This window comes from Lissotriton helveticus, chromosome 8, assembly GCF_964261635.1.
Source record: "Lissotriton helveticus chromosome 8, aLisHel1.1, whole genome shotgun sequence".
Classification (NCBI taxonomy): domain Eukaryota; kingdom Metazoa; phylum Chordata; class Amphibia; order Caudata; family Salamandridae; genus Lissotriton; species Lissotriton helveticus.
In genome coordinates, this window is record NC_136069.1 from 469,080,724 (window position 1) to 469,099,642 (window position 18,919).

The following is an 18,919-nucleotide window of genomic DNA, read 5'->3' on the forward strand; positions in this document are numbered from 1 at the left end:
GTTCATGCACCTGTGCCCACACTGCTGGTGTAGGGCACCCAGCTAGAGGGGTGGGTGAGGTATGCCAGAGCAGTGAGTTTTGTGGGCATGACACACAGGGATATGTGTCATGTCAACTCTGTTTAGTTCTGCATTTAGACACTCACCATGCAAAGGCAGCGTGTGGGTGTCAGGGTACAGGGCCCCTAAGGGTGGCACAATAAGTGCTGCAGCCCTTAGGGGTCTTCTCTGGTCACCATGCCCTGGGTACCTAGGGTACAATTTACTAGGGGCTGACAGGTGGCCAGAGATGCCCATTGGGTTTTGGTTTCAACACAGTTTCAGGGACGGAACACAGGCCCTGGGCACCTAGTTGGCAGGAGCCCAGGGCACACTCAGTCAAAGCACATCAGCAGTTCAGCAAAAAGTGGGGGCATACCAATGCAGAACGAAGCCAAGCCTGCCTTCTTGTAGCTATGGAGGAGCCCATAACTCTGACTACATAGTCAGCCATATCCAGACCTGATTGAATGACCCGTCTAGCTGCAGCCTGAGCGTCCGACAGAACATCCATAAAGCTTTCCCTGCCCTCATCCGGTAACTTAGGGGCCAATTGTTTTGCCGAGTCCATCAAAGCATGCAAGTAACGGCCCAACAGACAAGTGGCATTGGTCGATTTCAGAGACATGCTTGAAGAGGAGAAAACATTTTTAGCTGACAGTTCAATCTTCTTTGAGTCCCTGTCAGCTGGGGCCTGTGGAAAAGTACCTGAAGATTGCTTGGAGCAGGATGCCGGCACCAGCAAACTCTCTGGAGATCATGATCCGAAGACAAGCACCATAAACAATCTTCATGGGGGTCAGTGATGGACATTCGACCCCCACATTTCCTACAGGGCTTAAAACCAGACTTCCTCGAAGACTTCTAACAACAGTTAAAGCAGAAGGAAAAACAAAGTAACTCCACAAAAATATGGAGAGTGCTAGAAAACCGTTACGCGTCGGCGGTGCGGAAAAAAGGGAGCGGATGTCATCACCCCGACGAGGCTCTTCTGCTCCGGTGATGTCATGCGGAGTCGCAAGCGGAGCAGACATCCTCGTAGGCGTGGAGCTAAGAAAAAATTCTTCAGAATGCTGGCACAGGGGATATTCATAAGGTGAGAAATCCACAGGCAGTTGTATCCATCAGAATGCGACTTATAATGAATGGGGCAGGTCACGGGGCAAAGCGTGTAGAGTATAGAAAGGAGTAGGAAGATTCTCTATACATTACAGTTAAAACGTAAATATTTGATTCAAATTGCCTAGACTCAACCTGGAGGCAGTGCGGAAACAGGGATACCCTAATCCAAATATAGTGGCAGTAGGCATCCAAATATTGAAAAATTCTGGGATGCAGTTCTCACAGGGAAACACCAAATCAGACCAACCCATTATCTCCAGAGAACCAGCTAGTATTCATTTAGGATGGGTCCCAGATGTCACTTGGTAGAAGGGAACGGTGTGAATAAAACAAACTTACAATGACATTACTTCTAGGGGCAAAGCAAACACTACATAAATCAAAGACTGGTGAGAGCTTGCAGTGGACACAATCTTGCATGACAGATAGAAATGAGACAGAGTTCACAAACTTTACTAGAATTTTTCTTTGCTGGGAGTAGACCACTCATTTGCCCACGGTCTTTAAGGGATGTACAGATCTTATCAATAGAGTGTGAATAGTAAAAAATAAAACAAAAGGGGGAGCTTGAGACCCCTACACCCTGCGGAGTAAACACTTACAAACGTCTTCACACTCTGGAAAGAAATGAAGGGATGTTGTTGAATTTGCTCATAACCTGCTGTTGTAAGGACAATGCTACTTACCAGTATGCATCTGTTCTTGGCATGTAGGGCTGCAGAGCCACACACTATTGCATAGATCACCATCTGGTGGTGGGCCCGGATGATTACACTTTGTTGTTGTCTTGGAAGAGTCTTTGTCTGTTGGATGACTCCTCCTGTAGATAGTAGTGCGCATGGTCATCGACTCCATCCTCAGATTGTTTTCGCCATTGGGGAAAAGATGGAGTTGTACGAGTACAGAGAAGGATGTCCATATCTTGTGTATCTAATTAAGATATTACTGGAACAGATATAGGTAGCCGGGGAGGGGGTGGGCGTGTGTGGCTCTGCAGCTCTACATGCCAAGAACAGATGCATACTGGTACGTAGCATTTTCCGTTCGAGGCATATGGGCTGCAGACCACACACTAGTGCATCGATTGCACAGCAGTTTTCTCTCTTAGCAGAGACCACCCGTATCTGTTGCAGTAGTTTGAAATAATGTTTTGAGTACAGCCTGGACCACACTAGCTTGTTGTTTTGCCTGCACATCCACACAGTAGTGTTTTGTAAATGTGTGCGGTGTAGTCCATGTAGCTGCTTTACAGATATCATCTAGGGGTAGATTTCCTAGGAATGCCATTGATGCCCCTAATTTACGGGTGGAATGAGCCCTAGGGGGAATGGATAGAGTGCGTTTTGCTTTTTGGTAACAGATTTGAATGCACTTAACAATCCACCTTGCAATGCCCGATTTTGAAATGGGATTACCTTTGTGTGGAGGAGAAAAGGACACAAACAATTGTTTTGTTTTACGAAACGGTTTTGTCCTATCAATGTAGTAGAGGAGCGCTCTTTTTACATCTAATGTATGTAGAGCTCTTTCCGCAACTGTTTGTGGTTGAGAAAAGAATACTGGCAACTCAATAGATTGGTTGAGGTGGAACGGTGATATGACTTTTGGAAGGAATTTTGGGATTGTTTTAAGAACCACTTTGTTGTGATGGAGTTGTATAAATGGTTCTTGAATTGTTAATGCCTGGATCTACCTTACTCTTCTGAGTGAGGTAATAGCAACTAAAAAAGCAACTTTCGATGTTGGGAACTGTAACTCACACTTATTTTTTTTTTTTTTTTGAAAAAGACGTTTATTAGTAGTCAAAAGAGCAGTACATATAGCAAAGCCTACAACCCCTCGGGCCAGCTGCAACATTACGTCATCACTAGAAAATGCAGGATCATGAAGTATGTTGTGCAGTTCCTTCGATCGTAACCACAGTTAGTGAGTTTTCAATTACCACTTCCATGCCACGTGTGCTCAATATGCAGTTGTGCTGGCAAATGACGTCTTGTTTTATCTTTTTTTTTTTTATAAGTAAACATATTAACTCTGCAAACAAAACAGGTCTCAACGGTGTGTCCCAATCAGTGGCTGCTCTATCTCGTATCCCTCCGGTATCTACAACACTGAAACCCATGGGTTGTAACATCAGACCACGGAGGTGTGTCAATGGGATAGGTGTTAGCAGTGCACGCATGCAGTCTGTCTTCGTGGTGGTGTACGACAGCTGCGTGGAGCAGTAGTGTCCCCTCGGGTTGTCAACGAAGTGTGTGACACGCCAGATAGGCAAAGAGTAAGGCCATGTTGCTTGTTGGGGAGACGCCACCTGCGTCCAGGCCCGTGGTCGGACATGTGGCCAGGTGGGTCCACCGGATGTGGCGTGTGGGGAAGACGATGCTGTGTTTGGGGGACACGAGCCTGAAACTATGAACATAGGTGTGAGTGTGGGAGGGGAAGCGATAGGGGAGAGTGTGTCTGTGGGTGTGTCAGTGCGAAAAAGGGGTGCAGGAGGACAGTTTGTTAGGTCACGGGTCAGTGGTCCCCCGTGTGGGCGGCCGCCCAGGTCCATAGCTAGTTGGTCGGGTGTGTGGGGCTGCCGCTACCCGGGGTGTCTGGGGGGGAGTCAGGCCACCCGGCGAGTGCCATTGGGAGGGGGGCTGCATCCCGCACTCCTGTCGTCGCCACGGACACCCAAACAGCGCTAACCCAATTGTGGCGGTCACGGAGCGAGCCCTTTGGCCGTGCCCTCCCCCAGGAGGGAACTCAGAATGTCGTCCCAGAGCTGTGCTATCGGGAGCTTCCATTAAGCCCGCTTTCACCTCCCGGTGCAGTGCCGTGCTTTCTGCTCTAGCCCAGTTTGTGAAGGATGCATACCAGTATTTGGGGATTGGCGGGTCGCTTCTTTTCCAGTGTTTGGTGAGCAGCCGCTTGGCCGTGATAAGGCCTAGGTCCCAGACCTAGCTTGTGTCTTATTGAGTTTGGTTCTTTTGTATAGCCCAAGAATACAAGCCTCCCACGTGTGTGGCAGCCCCGGGCCTGTGCTATGTGTCAGGAGAGACGTCACCTCCCCCCAGTATGTGGCTAGAGAGGGGCAGTGCCAGAGCATGTGCAGGATATCCGCGCCTAGCAGATCGCATCTGGGACAGGTGGCAGTATCGACCATGAAGTACCTGTTAATTCTGTCTGGTGATAGGTATGCCTGGTGCAGTATGTATAACTGGATCGTCCTGAAGCGGGAGTTGCGAGGGATATGTACGGGGCCAGCTAGTACCTGTTTCCATTCCCCATCAGTCCAATCCCTCCCTCTGTGGGCCGCCCATTTATCCCGAATCGGTTGAGTAGATCTTTGCGTGTGTATAAGGAGAGCCTGCGCCAGCCAGTGAATGATGTGGGAGCCGTTGCCCATGACATGTAGGTATTGCAGGAGGTGGTGTGTCGGCGGCTCTTCATGAATATCTCCCCAGGACTCCGTGTATGTCCGCAGTATAGACGCGTGTAGCAGGAATTGCCCCGCTGGCAGGCCCGTGCCTTCCGACAGTTCGGAACTGTAACTCACACTTATGTAATGGTTCAAATGGAGGACCCATAAGTCTAGTGAGAACAATATTTAAATTCCATACCGGAGATGGTGGTATTCTGGGAGGAATTATTATTTTGAGTCCTTCCAGAAACGCTTTGATGGCAGTTACCCTAAACAATGACAAATGTCTGTTTTGAAGGTAGGCGGCTACAGCAGCAAGATGTAACCTTGAGGAGTACGCTAAATTACACCTTTGTAGATGGAGCAGGTAGCATATGATGTTTTGTATGGAAACATTCAAAGGGTTAATGTTGTTATTTGTGCAATACACAACAAACCTTTTCTACGTGGCTGCATAGCATGCTCTAGTGGTGGGGTGTCTCACTTCTTTGATGACATCCATGCAATCAAACGGAAGATTGAGGTATCCAAATTCTAAGACCTCAGGAGCCAAATCGCTAGATTGAGCTGCATACGGTCTGGGTGCATGATCTCTCCATGGTTCTGGGTCAGTAGATGTGGAGAGAGTTTTAATTTTTGATGTGGTACTACCGAGAGCTCTAGTAGTGTGGTGTACCACGGTTGTCTTGCCCACGTTGGTGCTATGAGAATCAATGTGAGGGAATGTTGCTTTAACTTGCGTACCACTAACGGAATTCGTGGGAGAGGTGGAAAAGCATACACGAATTTGTTTGACCAACTCATCCATACCGGATTGCCTTTGGACAATGGGTGAGGGTATCTGGCGGCGAAGCTTGGGCATTTGGAGTTGCAGTGTGTGGCGAACAGATCTATCTTTGGTTGACCCCACTTGTGAAAGAACGGTTGAAGAACTCGAGGAAGAAGTTCCCACTCGTGTATCTGTTGTCTTTGACGACTTAACAGATCTGCAACTTGATTGTGAACTCCTGGTAGATGTTCTGCTAACAGAAAGATGTTTTGAGAAATGGCCCACCTCCATATGGTCTGCGCCAGCCGGGAGAGCTGTAAGGAGTGTGTTCCTCCTTGTTTTTGGATGTAATACATGGCGGTCATATTGTCGGTACGGACTCGTACAGCCTTGCTTGCTAGGTGATGTTGAAACGATTTTAGAGCTAGAAAAATTGCTAACAACTCCAGATGATTTATGTGGAGTAGCTTTTGTTGCGGTGTCCATGTACCCTGTAATGTGTGTTCTTCTAAATGCGCTCCCCATCCTATGAGAGATGAGTCTGTAGTTAGCACCACCTGTGGAACAGGCTCCAAGAACAGCCGGCCCTTGGAAAGGTTTTTGGTGTTCCACCACTGCAGAGAGCGATATGTCCGGTCGTCCACCACCACCAGATCTGTTATTTGTTGCTGAGCCTGGTTCCACTGACTTGCTAAGCACTCTTGAATGGGGCGCATTTGTAGTCTTGCGTATGGTACTATGAAAATGCAAGATGCGATCATTCCGAATAATTGCATGAACACTCGAGCTGGTAGTGAGTGTTGTGGCTGGAATTTTTGTATAAGAGCTTGCATATTTTGTATCCTTGTTGGATTGGGGTATGCAATTGCTTTGGGGGTATCTATTGTCGCACCTAGATACTGTTGAGACAGGGATGGTTGGAGGTGTGACTTCTTTTGATTTACTGTGAATCCTAGCTTGTGTAACAGGCAGATGGGCTGATGTGTGTGCTGTACACATTGGTGGTACGACTTGGATTTTATTAACCAGTCATCTAGGTATGGGAAGACATGAATGGTGTACCTTCTTAAGTGTGCTGCTACTACTGCTAGACACTTTGTGAACACTCGAGGTGCTATAGTTACTCCGAAAGGGAGTACTTTGAATTGGTAATGTTGACCTTCTAGCACAAATCGAAGGTACTTTCTGTGAGACTGATGGATAGAAATATGGAAGTAGGCGTCCTTGAGATCTAATGTGGCAAGGAAGTCGCCTTGTTTTAACAGCGGCAGAACCTGTTGTAGTGTGACCATATGGAAGTGGTTGGATTGTATGTAAAGGTTTAGGGGCCTTAGATCTAGTATAGGGAGTAAACTCCTGTGTTTTGGGACTGGTTCTATTGCATTCTTTCGCAGTAGAGATGCAACCTCTTGTCTAAGGAGTGTGAGATGCTCCTGTGACATGGGACGTTGTCTGGGTGGTATTGCTGGAGGAGTGGAAGTGAGCTCCAGGCAATAACCTGACTGAACTATTTGTCTTACCCACCTGTCTGTGGTGATGGAGTTCCAGACAGGTAGGAACTGTTGTAATCTCCCCCCCGACAGGAATGGAATGGTCTGGGGGGGTGGAAGGGAAGTCACTGTTTGGGAGTAGAAGTATTGCGGTTATTGTTGCCTCTGCTTCTACCCTTATTCTTGTTACCTCTGTATCCTCCTATGTAATACCCACTACTGGGTGAGGGTTGGATGGGCGCTTTATAAGAAGAGGAGGTGTTGTCAGTTTGAAACCCCTTAGAGGCGCCCCTGTAGGAGGAGCGACGAAAGGACGCTCTATGGGTCAGTTTGTAAAGCTCCCATGGATTTTGCCGTATCAGTATCTTTTTTCATTTTCTCTAATGCATTATCAACTGTTGGACCAAATAGAGGTTGCTGGTCAAAGGGTTGTTTTAGGGTACTTGCTTGTACTTCTGGCTTGAACCCCGAGATGCGTAGCCATGCATGTCTACGCAACAGTACTCCCGTATTAATTGCTCTAGAGGCTGTGTCGGCAGTGACTAGTGCATAGCGGATAGCAGTATTTATAATAACCTTGCCTTCTTGTATTAAGTCAGAAGCCCTGGTCTTATATTGCTCTGGTAAATGTTGCATGAGTGATTCTAACTCATCATAATGAGCTCGATCATATCTCGCTAACAAACCTTGAGTGTTAGCAATTCTCCAAACATTGGCTGCTTGTGAGATGGTGCGTTTTCCTGAAGCATCTAAAAGCTTGGACTCTTTATCAGGGGGTGGAGCATCCCCCTGTTGTCTGCGAGTTAGCTCTTTTCCTCGCATTTGATACTACTAATGGGTCCAATGGCAGCTGACCTTTGATGTATGCTGGGTCAGTTGGATCTGCCTTATACTTTTTTTTCCAGTCTGGGGTTAATTACCCAGGCTCTGAAGGGGTTTCTGAATATCTCTAGTGCATGTCTCACCACTCCACTAAGTATTGGTAATGTGGTTGTGGTTTTATGTGACAACAGTTGTGTATCCATAAGGAAGTCCTCTTCCACTGGATCTCTATGTAAGTCCACTCCATGAAAAGTGGCTGCTCTATGAATGAGCTGAGTAAGCCCTATAATGTCATCTGGGGGAGATGGTCTAGAAGGGTATGCGTCATCTTGTGGCAGATCTGGTGCATTATAATCCTCCCAGGGATCATCTGATGGCCCAGGAATATTGCCTGGGTCATCTGTATCATCTATGTGTTGCTCACTTTCTACCCCATGTGAATAATTGTCTTCATCATCATCCTCCTGTGGTATAGGGCTATGTGTGCTGGGTGGTGAGTGTACAGGAGAAATATCTATTGGTATCTCTTTCAATAGTGAAAGAATTCTTATGGGGTAAGTTTGAGCATGCTTTTTGAGAGGAACTGGAGGTGATTTGGGAGAGTCCATTTTCCTCTTTTCAGGCACTGTAATGACATGTCCAGTCTTTGGATTAATACGAAGAGTCTTTTGCTTTGGATCTGGGTGGAAAAGATCTTCTGCTGAAATATCCTTTTTCGGTGCTGATTTATCCTGCTTGGGACCGAAATGCTTAGATTTTACAGTGTCTATTGTCTTTGGAGCGGATTTTGGCTTCGGTTCCGAAGACTTGGTATCATGTTTCTTTCTCGGATCTGAGCTTTTTGGATCCGGAATTGTTGTTCCTGAACTGCGTTTGGAATCATCGACTTTTGGAGCCGAGGTGTGTTTCGGTGCCAAAGCAGGCTTCGGGTCGACTTTTTTCAGAACCGGAGTGGTCTTTGGTTCGGTAGGCTTGGGAACGTCTTTCGGTGCTAACCTTGTTTTCGGCTCGACCGGTTTCGGTACCGAGGGTTGCTTCGGTGCTGGAGTTAATTTTGGTTTGAGGACCTTCTGCTTGTCGGGACCGACAGACTGACTCTAGCCCGGGTCGACTGGAGGCTTTTTTTGAATCTTCGTTGCCGAGCCAGGAGGCGGGGCGTCGGAAGGTTTTGGTCAGTGTGCACCTGGATGAGGAGGTGGAACCGAAGCCTGTCCCTGTATGGGGGGGTGAACAGGGTCGACGCTTGCATTCATGACCTGTTGACCAGCTGGAAGAAGATAGCCGTCTTCCGATTGATCCTCGGCTCCGGAAGCTGAATCCTTTGCTTCGGAAACTATGTTGTCCTGCTGTTGTTCTTCGGACATTACCTCAATCGGAGCCTCGTCTATGATGAGGTCTGGTGTCAATGAAGATGACTGCGCCATGACTCTTCGAGCTCCACGGTCTCTGATGGTTTTCTTGGACCAGAACGAAGTGCAGGCCTCACAATCTCAACTCTCGTGCTCTGGCGACAAGCACAGATTGCAAACCTCATGAAGATCAGTGTGAGGAAATTTGTGTCCACACTGAGGGCACTTCTTGAAGGGTGTTCTTTCCATGAGCCAAAGGCCCAATGGCGCAGTTGGGCCAGACGGCCCTGACGAACGCTGGAATCGAGAAGCGCAAGCCATTCTTCGACGAGGGTAACGAATATGCTACTTACCAGTATGCATCTGTTCTTGGCATGTAGGGCTGCTGACATTCATATCTATAGCATAGATCGCCGCCTAGTGTTGGGTCCAGATGATTGCACATTGTTGTCCTGGAAGAGTTTTCGAAGTATCACGAGATAGGTGGCTCCTCCCCTGGACTACAGTGCGCATGGGCATCGACTCCATCCTCAGATTGTTTTTAGCCATTGTGGCAAAGATGGAGTGTAACACCGTGAGTGATGACCATGCTAAGAGTAAGTGTAAGTGCTGCAGCCGCTACAGGCGCCGGGGAGGAGGGCGGGCGATATGAATGTCAGCAGCCCTACATGCCAAGAACAGATGCATACTGGTAAGTAGCATATTCGGTTAGAGGCATGTGGCTGCTGAATTCATATCTATAGCATAGAATATATAACAGTCCCTCCATTAGCGGCGGCCGCCTGTGCCAGCTGCAGCAGTTGGAAAAAGTGTTTTTAGAACAGCCTGCCCTACAGCTGCCTGCTGTTTGGAGTGCACATCTACACAGTGTGTTTTGTAAATGTGTGTGGTGTAGACCATGTGGCTGCTCTACAAATGTCTTCTAAAGGGATATTCCCAAGGAAAGCCATGGAGGCCCCCAACTTGCGGGTGGAGTGCGCCCTTGGGGGGATTGTTAAAGTGTGCTTTGCTTTTTGATAGCAAATTTGAATACACTTAACGATCCACCTGGCTATACCTGCTTTGGAAATGGGGTTGCCTTTGTGTTGCGCGGAAAAGGCAACAAAGAGTTGTTTCGTCTTCCTAAAATCTTTGGTTCTATCAATGTAATACATTAAAGCTCTTTTGACGTCAAGAGTGTGGAGCATTCTTTCTGCCACTGTCTCTGGATTTTGGAAGAACACAGGCAGTTCAATAGTTTGATTGATATGGAACTGTGAAACTACCTTTGGAAGAAATTTAGGGTTAGTGCGCAGCACCACCCGGTTGGAGTGAATTTGTATGAATGGCTCCTGGATAGTTAGTGCCTGGAGTTCACTAACACGTCGCAGTGACGTAATCGCTATTAGAAAAGCCACTTTCCATGTTAAGAACTGAATCTCGCATGAATGTAGAGGCTCAAAAGGTGGACCCATTAGTCAGGTGAGGACCACATTAAGATTCCATTCAGGAGCTGGTGGGGTCCTGGGAGGAATGACTCATTTGAGTCCCTGCAGAAAGGCTTTAATGGCAGGCACTCTGAAAAGGGAGAGATGCTGCCTGTTTTGGAGATAAGCTGCTATGGCGGGTAAATGTATTCGAATGGAAGCATATGCTAGATTGCATTTGTAAAGATGTAACAGGTAACAAATGATGTTGTGCGGAGACGCGTCAAGCGGGTCTATGTTGTGGTCTACGCAATAAATGACAAACCGCTTCCATTTTGCCGCATAGCATGCTCTGGTGGTGGGCTTTCTTGCCTCCCGTATGATCTCCATGCAGTGTGGAGGCAAGTTGAGGTAGCCAAACTCTAAGACCTCAGGAGCCAGATCGCCAGGTTGAGCTGTTGCGGATCTGGGTGCTGAATGTCGCCATGGCTCTGCGTCAAAAGTCTGGGTGTGAGGTGCAGCCTTTGATGCGGTACCACGGAAAGTTCTAGAAACGTGGTGTACCATAGTTGACGTGCCAACGTTGGAGAAACCAAGATGAGCGTCATCGAGTGTTGCTTTAGCTTTCGTGCCACCAGCGGTATTAGAGGTGCTGGGGGAAAAGCGTACGCAAATTTGCCTGACCAGTTCATCCATATCGCATTGCCTTGCGACTGTGGGTGCGGGAACCTGGCGGCAAAGCTTTGGCATTTGGCGTTTTCCCTTGTGGCGAACAGGTCTATCTCTGGATGACCCCACTGCTGGAAGTACGGGCAGAGTACTGATGGATGTAGCTCCCACTCGTGCATTTGGTGGCTGTACCTGCTGAGCAGATCCGCCATCAGATTGTCCTTGCCTGGGAGGTGTTCCGCCATGAGGAAGATGTTCCTTTGAATGGCCCACTTCCACATGCTGTGAGCCAGATGAGACAACTGTGGAGAGTGTGTACCTCCCTGCTTCTGAATGTAGTACATGGCCGTCATGTTGTCCGTCCGGATCAACACGACCTTGTTGCACAGATGTACCTCGAATGCCTTCATTGCCATGAAGATTGCCATCAGCTCTAGGTGGTTGATGTGCATCTTCTTTTGCTGCGTTGTCCATAGTCCCTGCACTGTGTAGTGGAGTACATGAGCTCCCCAACCCTGGAGAGATGCGTCTGTCGTTAGGATGATCTGAGGCACAGGCTCCTGGAACGGTCGGCCCTTGCAAAGGTTGTGTGGATTCCACCAATGCAGAGAGTTGTATGCACGACCGGTCACCAACACTAGGTCTCTTAACTGTCCGTGAGCCTGATTACACTGACGTGCTAAGCACTCCTGAAGCGGACGCATATGTAGTCTCGCGTGCGGGACTATGAAGATGCAGGAGGCCATCACGCCTATCAACTGCATGAACACTCGTGCTGGAAGCGAGTGTTGCGGGCGGAATTTCTGTATCAGCAATTGAATGCTGTTGATCCTCACTGAATTTGGCTGTGCTGTGGCTGCCAGAGTGTTTATTGTCACGCCCAGATACTGCCGTACATGGGCGGGCTGAAGGTGTGACTTTGGGTAATTCAGTGAGAATCCCAGATCGTGAAGAAGGTAAATGGTGTGGGACATGTTGGCAGCGCACTGCTGGGCTGACTTTGCTTGGACAAGCCAGTCGTCCAAATAAGGGTAGACGTGAACGTTTTGTCTCCTGAGGTGCGCAGCCACTGTCGCCAGGCACTTCGTGAACACCCTGGGCGCTGTAGTTACTCCGAAAAGGAGGACTTTGAATTGGTAATGCTGATTCTGAATGGTGAATCTGAGGTATTTTCTGTGTGACGGATGTAGCGGAATGTGAAAATATGCATTCTTTAGATCTAATGTTGCGAGGAAATCCCCCTGATTGAGCAACGGAAGAACCTGCTGCAGTGTGAGCATATGAAAGTGTTCCGATAGGATGTATTGGTTTGGGGTCTGAGGTCCAGTATGGGTCTGAGGGACCAGTCTTTCTTTGGGATTAAGAAGTACAGGGAGTACACTCCTGTGCCTCTTTGTTCCACTGGTACGAGCTAGATTGCCCCTTTTTGCAGCATGACGAGTACCTCTTGCTGCAATAAGTGCAAATGCTCTGTGGACATAGGACGGTGTTTTGGGGGTATGTTGGGTGGAGTGGATGTTAACTCCAGACAATAACCGTACTGGATAAGCTTTCTGACCCACCTGTCTGTGGTGATGGATTTCCAGACTGGCAGGAACTGCTGGAGTCTCCCCCCGACCGGTGTTGTATGGTCGGGGGGCAGTGACAAGGCGTCACTGTTTGTTGGCAGCGGAGGATCGGGAGCTGTTGTTTCCACGACCTCTGCCTTTAGCGCGGTTTCCGCGATAGCCACCTCTACTTTGTTTGTTGTCCGAGGTTTGTGCGCCACTCTTATTGTACTGTGTTTGCTGGGACAGCTGGCCTCTGGAAACACCTCTATTGCTTGAGCGATGAAAAGAACCACCCCTGAACTGCTGGGACTGGAGAGCCCCCATAGACTTTGCAGTCTCGGTGTCCCTTTTCGATTTTTTCTAGGGTGGTGTCCACCTCAGGTCCAAATAAGTGATCAGGGTTTACAGGTTGATTTAGGATGGTGGTTTGTATCTCCGGCTTGAACCCGGAGATTCTGAGCCAGGCCTGTTGCCGCAACATTACACTGGTGTTAATGGCCCTGGCCGCGGTGTCTGCTGCGTCCAGTGCACACTTAATAGAAGCATTTGAGATGAGTTTCCCTTCTTGTATGAGCATCTCTGCTGCCTCTTTATATTCATCAGGCAAGTGTTGTAACAGGGTCTCAAGTGTATCGTAATGTGCCCTGTCATATCTGGCCAAGAGTGCCTGAGTGTTTGAAATGCGCCAGATATTGGCCGCTTGAGCCGCCACCCTTTTCCCTGATGCTTCTAGCACTTTAGATTCCTTGTCAGGGGGAGGAGCATCACCAGTAGTTTGTGAGTTTGCCCTCTTCCTCTTCCGGGCATTGGAAACAACTAAAGAGTCCAACGACAACTGGCCCTTGATGTAGGTAGGGTCCCCAGGCGCCGGCTTGTACTTTTTTTCAATTATGGGGTTTATAACTCTGGCCCTTGTGGGTTCTTTAAAAATGTCTGCAGCATGTTTTAAGACACCCTTTAGCATTGGCAGAGTTTTTACGGTCTTCTCAGAGGTGGAAAAGGTGTCAAACAAAAATCCACCTCAATAGGGTCAGCATGGAGCATGGAGCTGGACGTCATGATTTTTGGCTGCCCTTTCAATAAGCACATTAAATGCCGCCGAGTCCTCAGTAGGCGATGTTTTTACATTATACACTTGAGTGTCTGGGGCAGTTTGTGGATCCCCTGGGTTAGCAGCATCTTCCCATGTGTCATGTTGATCCTCAGGATCAGTGTCTGCAGGGTAGTTGTACTCATCATAGTCACCTACCCCAGCCTCCACCTCTGAGTAAGTGGGCGAGATTGGAGCAGTGTCCTGTCCACGTGGAGCTATTAGTTCTACCAGAACGGGTGAATCCGTGGAATCCTTCTTTTTCTTTAAAGGAATTGTGTAGGACTCCATAGGCTGTGCTGGGGTGATCTTTCGTTTGTAAATAGAAAGTTTACCGGTGTCGGCGTCGATGAATTGTTCCGACTGCTAGTCGATGCTTTGTGCCCACAACCGCAGGTGTAGGCTTCAGCCCCATGGACACCTTCATGGACGCCTCGACAACCGTCTTCGGCGCGAATGCCTTCGGCACCACTTTCGGCGGCAGCGTAAACTGAATGGGTGCTGTCGACTTGTGCAGTTTGGTGGCAGGCTTCGGCGTGGAAGCATCCTTCGGATCGGCAGCAGAAGCTTTGTCCTTAATGCGTTTCAATGATTCAGACGCCTGCTTCGTGAAGGAGGCAGACGACTGCGTCGACTCGACAGGTGCCTTCGAGCCACCACGAGGGTTGTAGTACTTTTGGCCTTGTCCGGCCGACGTGCAGGATCGACAACTTTTGTAGCTCCGAGTCCTTTGTCTGTGTCGACGGCCCTCGGCGCCGAAGTCTTCGGGTCGACGACCTTGACAAGTGCTTTTGGTGTCCCAGTCTTCGGCTCGACACCCTTGAGCGACTTCACCGGGTCGATAACCTTTTTTGGCTTTGTCTGCACCGACAGGTCTGAAGACTTGGAGCCGACCAAGGCGACACGCACTTTGTTTCGACGGCGCCTCTAGCACTTTCGGTTGTGTAGACACCGAAGCTTTCTCTTTCGGTTTCGATTTCACCAGTTGTGGCTCTTTAGAAGTGTCCGTAGCCGGGCCCGGAGGCGAGACTGTGGAACTCGGTGCAAGATCTTGGGTAAGGCCATGTGGCGATCCCTCGACCTGAGCCGTACATATTGTTTTAACGGGGCATAGCTCCTCGCTTGAGCTATCTTCCGTGGCCCCATAGGCCTCATCGTCGTCTCCTACCTAGTCGATGATTTCTTCAGCATCGAGCATTTCTACGTCTGCGTCGTAGTTGGAGTCGATCTCCGCCGCTGGATTGGAAAGCGGCTCTTGATCTTCCTGCTAGTCTGCCTCTTCTCCCTCGGTATCGAAAATGTTCACCGGGTCAGGTGCCGTCTGCTGGGCCTCCTGGCGCGCTGCGCGCTGAAGTCGAATTGTCTTCTTGGAGCGGAAACGAGAACAAGCCATACAGTTGGCTTCATCGTGATCCGGCGACAGGCACTTGTTGCACACCGGGTGGACGTCGATGTGAGGATACTTCGAGTTGCACATGGGGCACCTTTTGAACGGGCTCTGTTCCATGATGGTTCGTCGAAGAAGGCCTGTAGCGTCGACCAGGCCTCGAGCACTGAAGAGCCACGCGACTCCTCTGGACGTCCGACTCGGGAACTGAGCTGGAACAGAACTGGGCACCGATCGGAAGACAATACCGACGATAGGAAAGGCCTTTGGGCTAAAAAGAAAGTTTCTATTGATTCCGAACTTGAGTGATCAAATATGCATCCGAACCCAATGGCGGAAAAAAACCAATCTGGGGATGGAGTCGATGCCCATGCGCACTGTAGTCCAGGGGAGGAGCCACCTATCTCGTGATACTTCGAAGACTCTTCCAGGACAACAATGTGCAATCATCCGGACCCAACACTAGGCAGCGATCTATGCTATAGATATGAATTCAGCAGCCCACATGCCTCGAACCTGGAATTACTGTCGAAGACGATACCAATGCTATGATGTACGACTCAAAGTCGAAAAGAGATCGGTAACGGGACCGAACGATAAACACATCCGAGCCCGAAAGCGGTAAAAAACAATCTGAAGATGTAGTCGATGCCCATGCGCACTACGATCTACAGGAGGAGTCATCCAACAGACAAAGACTCTTCCAAGACAATAACAAAGTGTAATCATCCGGGCCCACCACCAAATGGCAATAGTGTGTGGTCTGCAGCCCATATGCCTCGAACAGATGTTAATAAAAACTAATGAGACCAAACCATCTATCTCATATGAACACCTCATTTCCCAGCTTTGCTCGTCTGCTTTCCAAACTCTTGCCTAAATCTTTCTCTCATCTTTCTTCATTTTCCACAGCACTCCTATCTCGGTCTTTCATTTCTTCCTACATTCATTCACACTCCCTCTTGACTAAACCCATTTTGTCCCAAATCTAGCTTGTCTATATTCTAGCTTCCCACCCTCTCAACTTGTTGTGCCTACTATATTATGCTCTCCACCGTTAAATTTTCAAATTCCTCCTTCTGTGTTACATTCTCTTTTTCCCCCTTTTCATTTTTCCTGTTCAGTTAAATTTTTCCATTTTTTGCATCATCTTTATCGGATATCACACCTGCAGAGTGGATGAATGGTGCTTGTGAAAGAAGCTTAAATCAAATCAAACGTTACCTGTACTTTAACCTCCTGGTGGCTTAAAAGAGGCACTAAAAAAGGTACTACGCCAGAATCAATCACCATCTGTATTTGTTCATTCCCTCCATCTGTTAAGTAGGATAATGCCCAGACGGTGTCAACTAAAATCTGAAAAAGAAAATTTCAGTATTTACTTGTCCCTCCACACACTAACAAACAAATTAGACTCACTACTAAACTCAATGTAAAAAATGCACTCTTACTTACATTTATATCCGTATGATAAATGAGTACACACAATGCAGGCAAAATCTGGAAAAAAATAAGACATCTAGGTCAAAAACAAATTAACAAAACTGATTAATGGAATTTTTCTTAAGCTTCCAAACCTTCACAATTAGGGCCACCACGTTTGCAATAAAAGCACATGTCTCATGAAGAACCATCATTTGCTAAGCTCAGAGCCATCAGATTGGTGGAATAAAGCTGCAGTATTTCTTGAAAGCAGTTGTTTGGGAGCTAGGGGTCCGAAGGCATTTACGAAATGTCAAAATTGGCTGGACTGTCTCAGGGTTGGAGAATCAAGAGGAGGAGTCTCAGCCAAGTGGTGAGGCAAAAGAACCCTCGTTGTAGCCACTGTGGGACAGACAGACCTGTGCGGAAGGGGGTTATGCATGTGTGTGACTTTGTGAGCAGCAGTTTAAGACTCTTGTCGGCAAATGGGTATGAAATTGGAAGTGCACCAAAAATTGTAAAGTGGGAGTTCCCAATTCCACTGCCACAGAACCAAGAAAGGACACACACAGGTGAGATGGTGTGCAAATAAGCCCCCTGGAGAAGAGGACATTGAAGTGATAGCTGTCTAGGGTCAGAAAACAGGCCCCCTTCTGCACCCGGACACACATCAGAGATGTCAACTAAGGATTGTGAGGGGGTTAAGACTGGCACGGCGCATCCCATGTATCTTGTGGGAAGCCATAGGTTTGTGGAGGCCGTTGTACAGGGGATAGGGGGCTCTGGAGTGTTACCTACACAAATAGTGTCAGATCACAGTGGTCAGGCAGCAGAAATGAGTGCAGCGACGTGTGACATGCGAACTAACCGAGTTCTTGATACATGTTGCTGGTCCTCTATGGTGGTAGTGTGTCTAGGCAGGTGGCAAATTGTGGTTTCTGCATCTATAGAGGGATGACCCTTACCAAATCTAGCCATTCCTGAGAGCTTAAACAGAGTAAGAGTAGATGGATGAACAGTAAAAACAATCAGAAGGTCTTGTTTATCCATTGACTGCTCGCCCCTTTCAATATAGATCACCAAGAGCAAATTGTGCGGGCACATGTCAAGCAGAGGTCTGTATGCAAGTTTCTGGTGATGGTTGTATGCAGCACAGCAGAGGAGGTGTGGCCTGTGGATCGTAGGCTATGCAGGCACTGGCCAGGGACTGAAGCAGATGTGACCCTTGACAGAGTGACCCAGTTCCCTATTTTTAGTCTCCCCCTTCCCTGATGGTGAGGTAATCATGTGGACTGTGTGCTAGTGCCTTCATCTATGATCCGCCCTGGAACTGGTAATTTTGTGTGACTTCCTGCAGCAGTGCTTGTACATATCTGTTCAGCATATTGTCTTGACCATGTGTCTGCACAGCCCAGCTAGTGAGCTACACCAATAAGCCAGCAAGACAATTAGTGTCTGCAATGATTGCGAAACTGGACAGCCTACGAAGCATCTGGCTCTCCTCACCACAATCTTGTCAAGACAACATCTAGTTCATTTCACACAACATAAGTCAAAGAAGTCACCCAGCTTCAGTTCCCCTCGGTTGGCAAGGCTTTAAAAAAATATTAACATGGAGAACCGGCATAAAGAAAGTAGTACTGCAAGCAGTTACAAGTAGAAAGAGATAGCATACAGAACTTAGCCCGTCACAAAATGAATAAGGAAAATGCAAACTTACCAGTATGCATCTGTTCTTGGCATGTAGGGCTGCTGACATTCATATCTTAGCATAGATCGCCGCCTAGTGTTGGGTCCAGATGTTTGCACCTTGTTGTCTTGGAAGAGTCTTCGAAGTACCACAAGATAGGGGACTCCTCCCCTGGACTACAGTGCGCATGGGCATCTTCTCCATCTTCAGATTGTTTTTCGCCATTGTGGCAAAGATGGAGTATAGAAAAGTAAGAGATGACCATGTAAATGTATGTTAAGAAGGTAACCCTGCATTTGTGACAGGCACCAGGGAGGAAGGTGGGCGATATGAATGTCAGCAGCCCTACATGCCAAGAACAGATGCATACTGGTAAGTAGCATTTTCCGTTCGAGGCATGTGGGCTGCTGAATTCATATCTTAGCATAGACTGTATAGCAGTTTCTCCTCCAGCGGTGGTTACCTGTACCAGCTGCGGTGGTTTGAAAAAGAGTTTTAAGGACAGCCTGGCCTACAGCAGCTTGTTGCTTAGCTTGCACGTCAACACAGTAGTGTTTAGTGAAAGTGTGTATGGTAGACCATGTAGCTGCCCTACATATGTCTTCTAAGGGAATATTTCCTAGGAAAGCCATGGATGCCTCCATTTTGCACGTTGAGTGTGCTCTTGGTGTAACTGTTAAAGTGCGCTTTGCTTTTTGATAGCATATT

The 18,919-nt window shown here is 48.1% G+C and overlaps 1 protein-coding gene across 2 annotated transcripts in view; it reads right to left on the reverse strand.

Annotated features, from left to right (window-relative positions):
- The window catches only part of KPNA3 (karyopherin subunit alpha 3), an 802,806-nt gene that overhangs the window by 300,864 nt on the left and 483,023 nt on the right, over window positions 1-18,919 (reverse strand). For both annotated transcript variants that reach the window (XM_078657369.1, XM_078657368.1), the window contains exons 10-11: window positions 16,555-16,599; window positions 16,324-16,455 (exon numbers count right to left, since the gene is read on the reverse strand). In XM_078657369.1, the coding sequence (XP_078513495.1) occupies window positions 16,324-16,455; window positions 16,555-16,599 (177 nt within the window). The remainder of the gene's footprint in view (window positions 1-16,323; window positions 16,456-16,554; window positions 16,600-18,919) is intronic.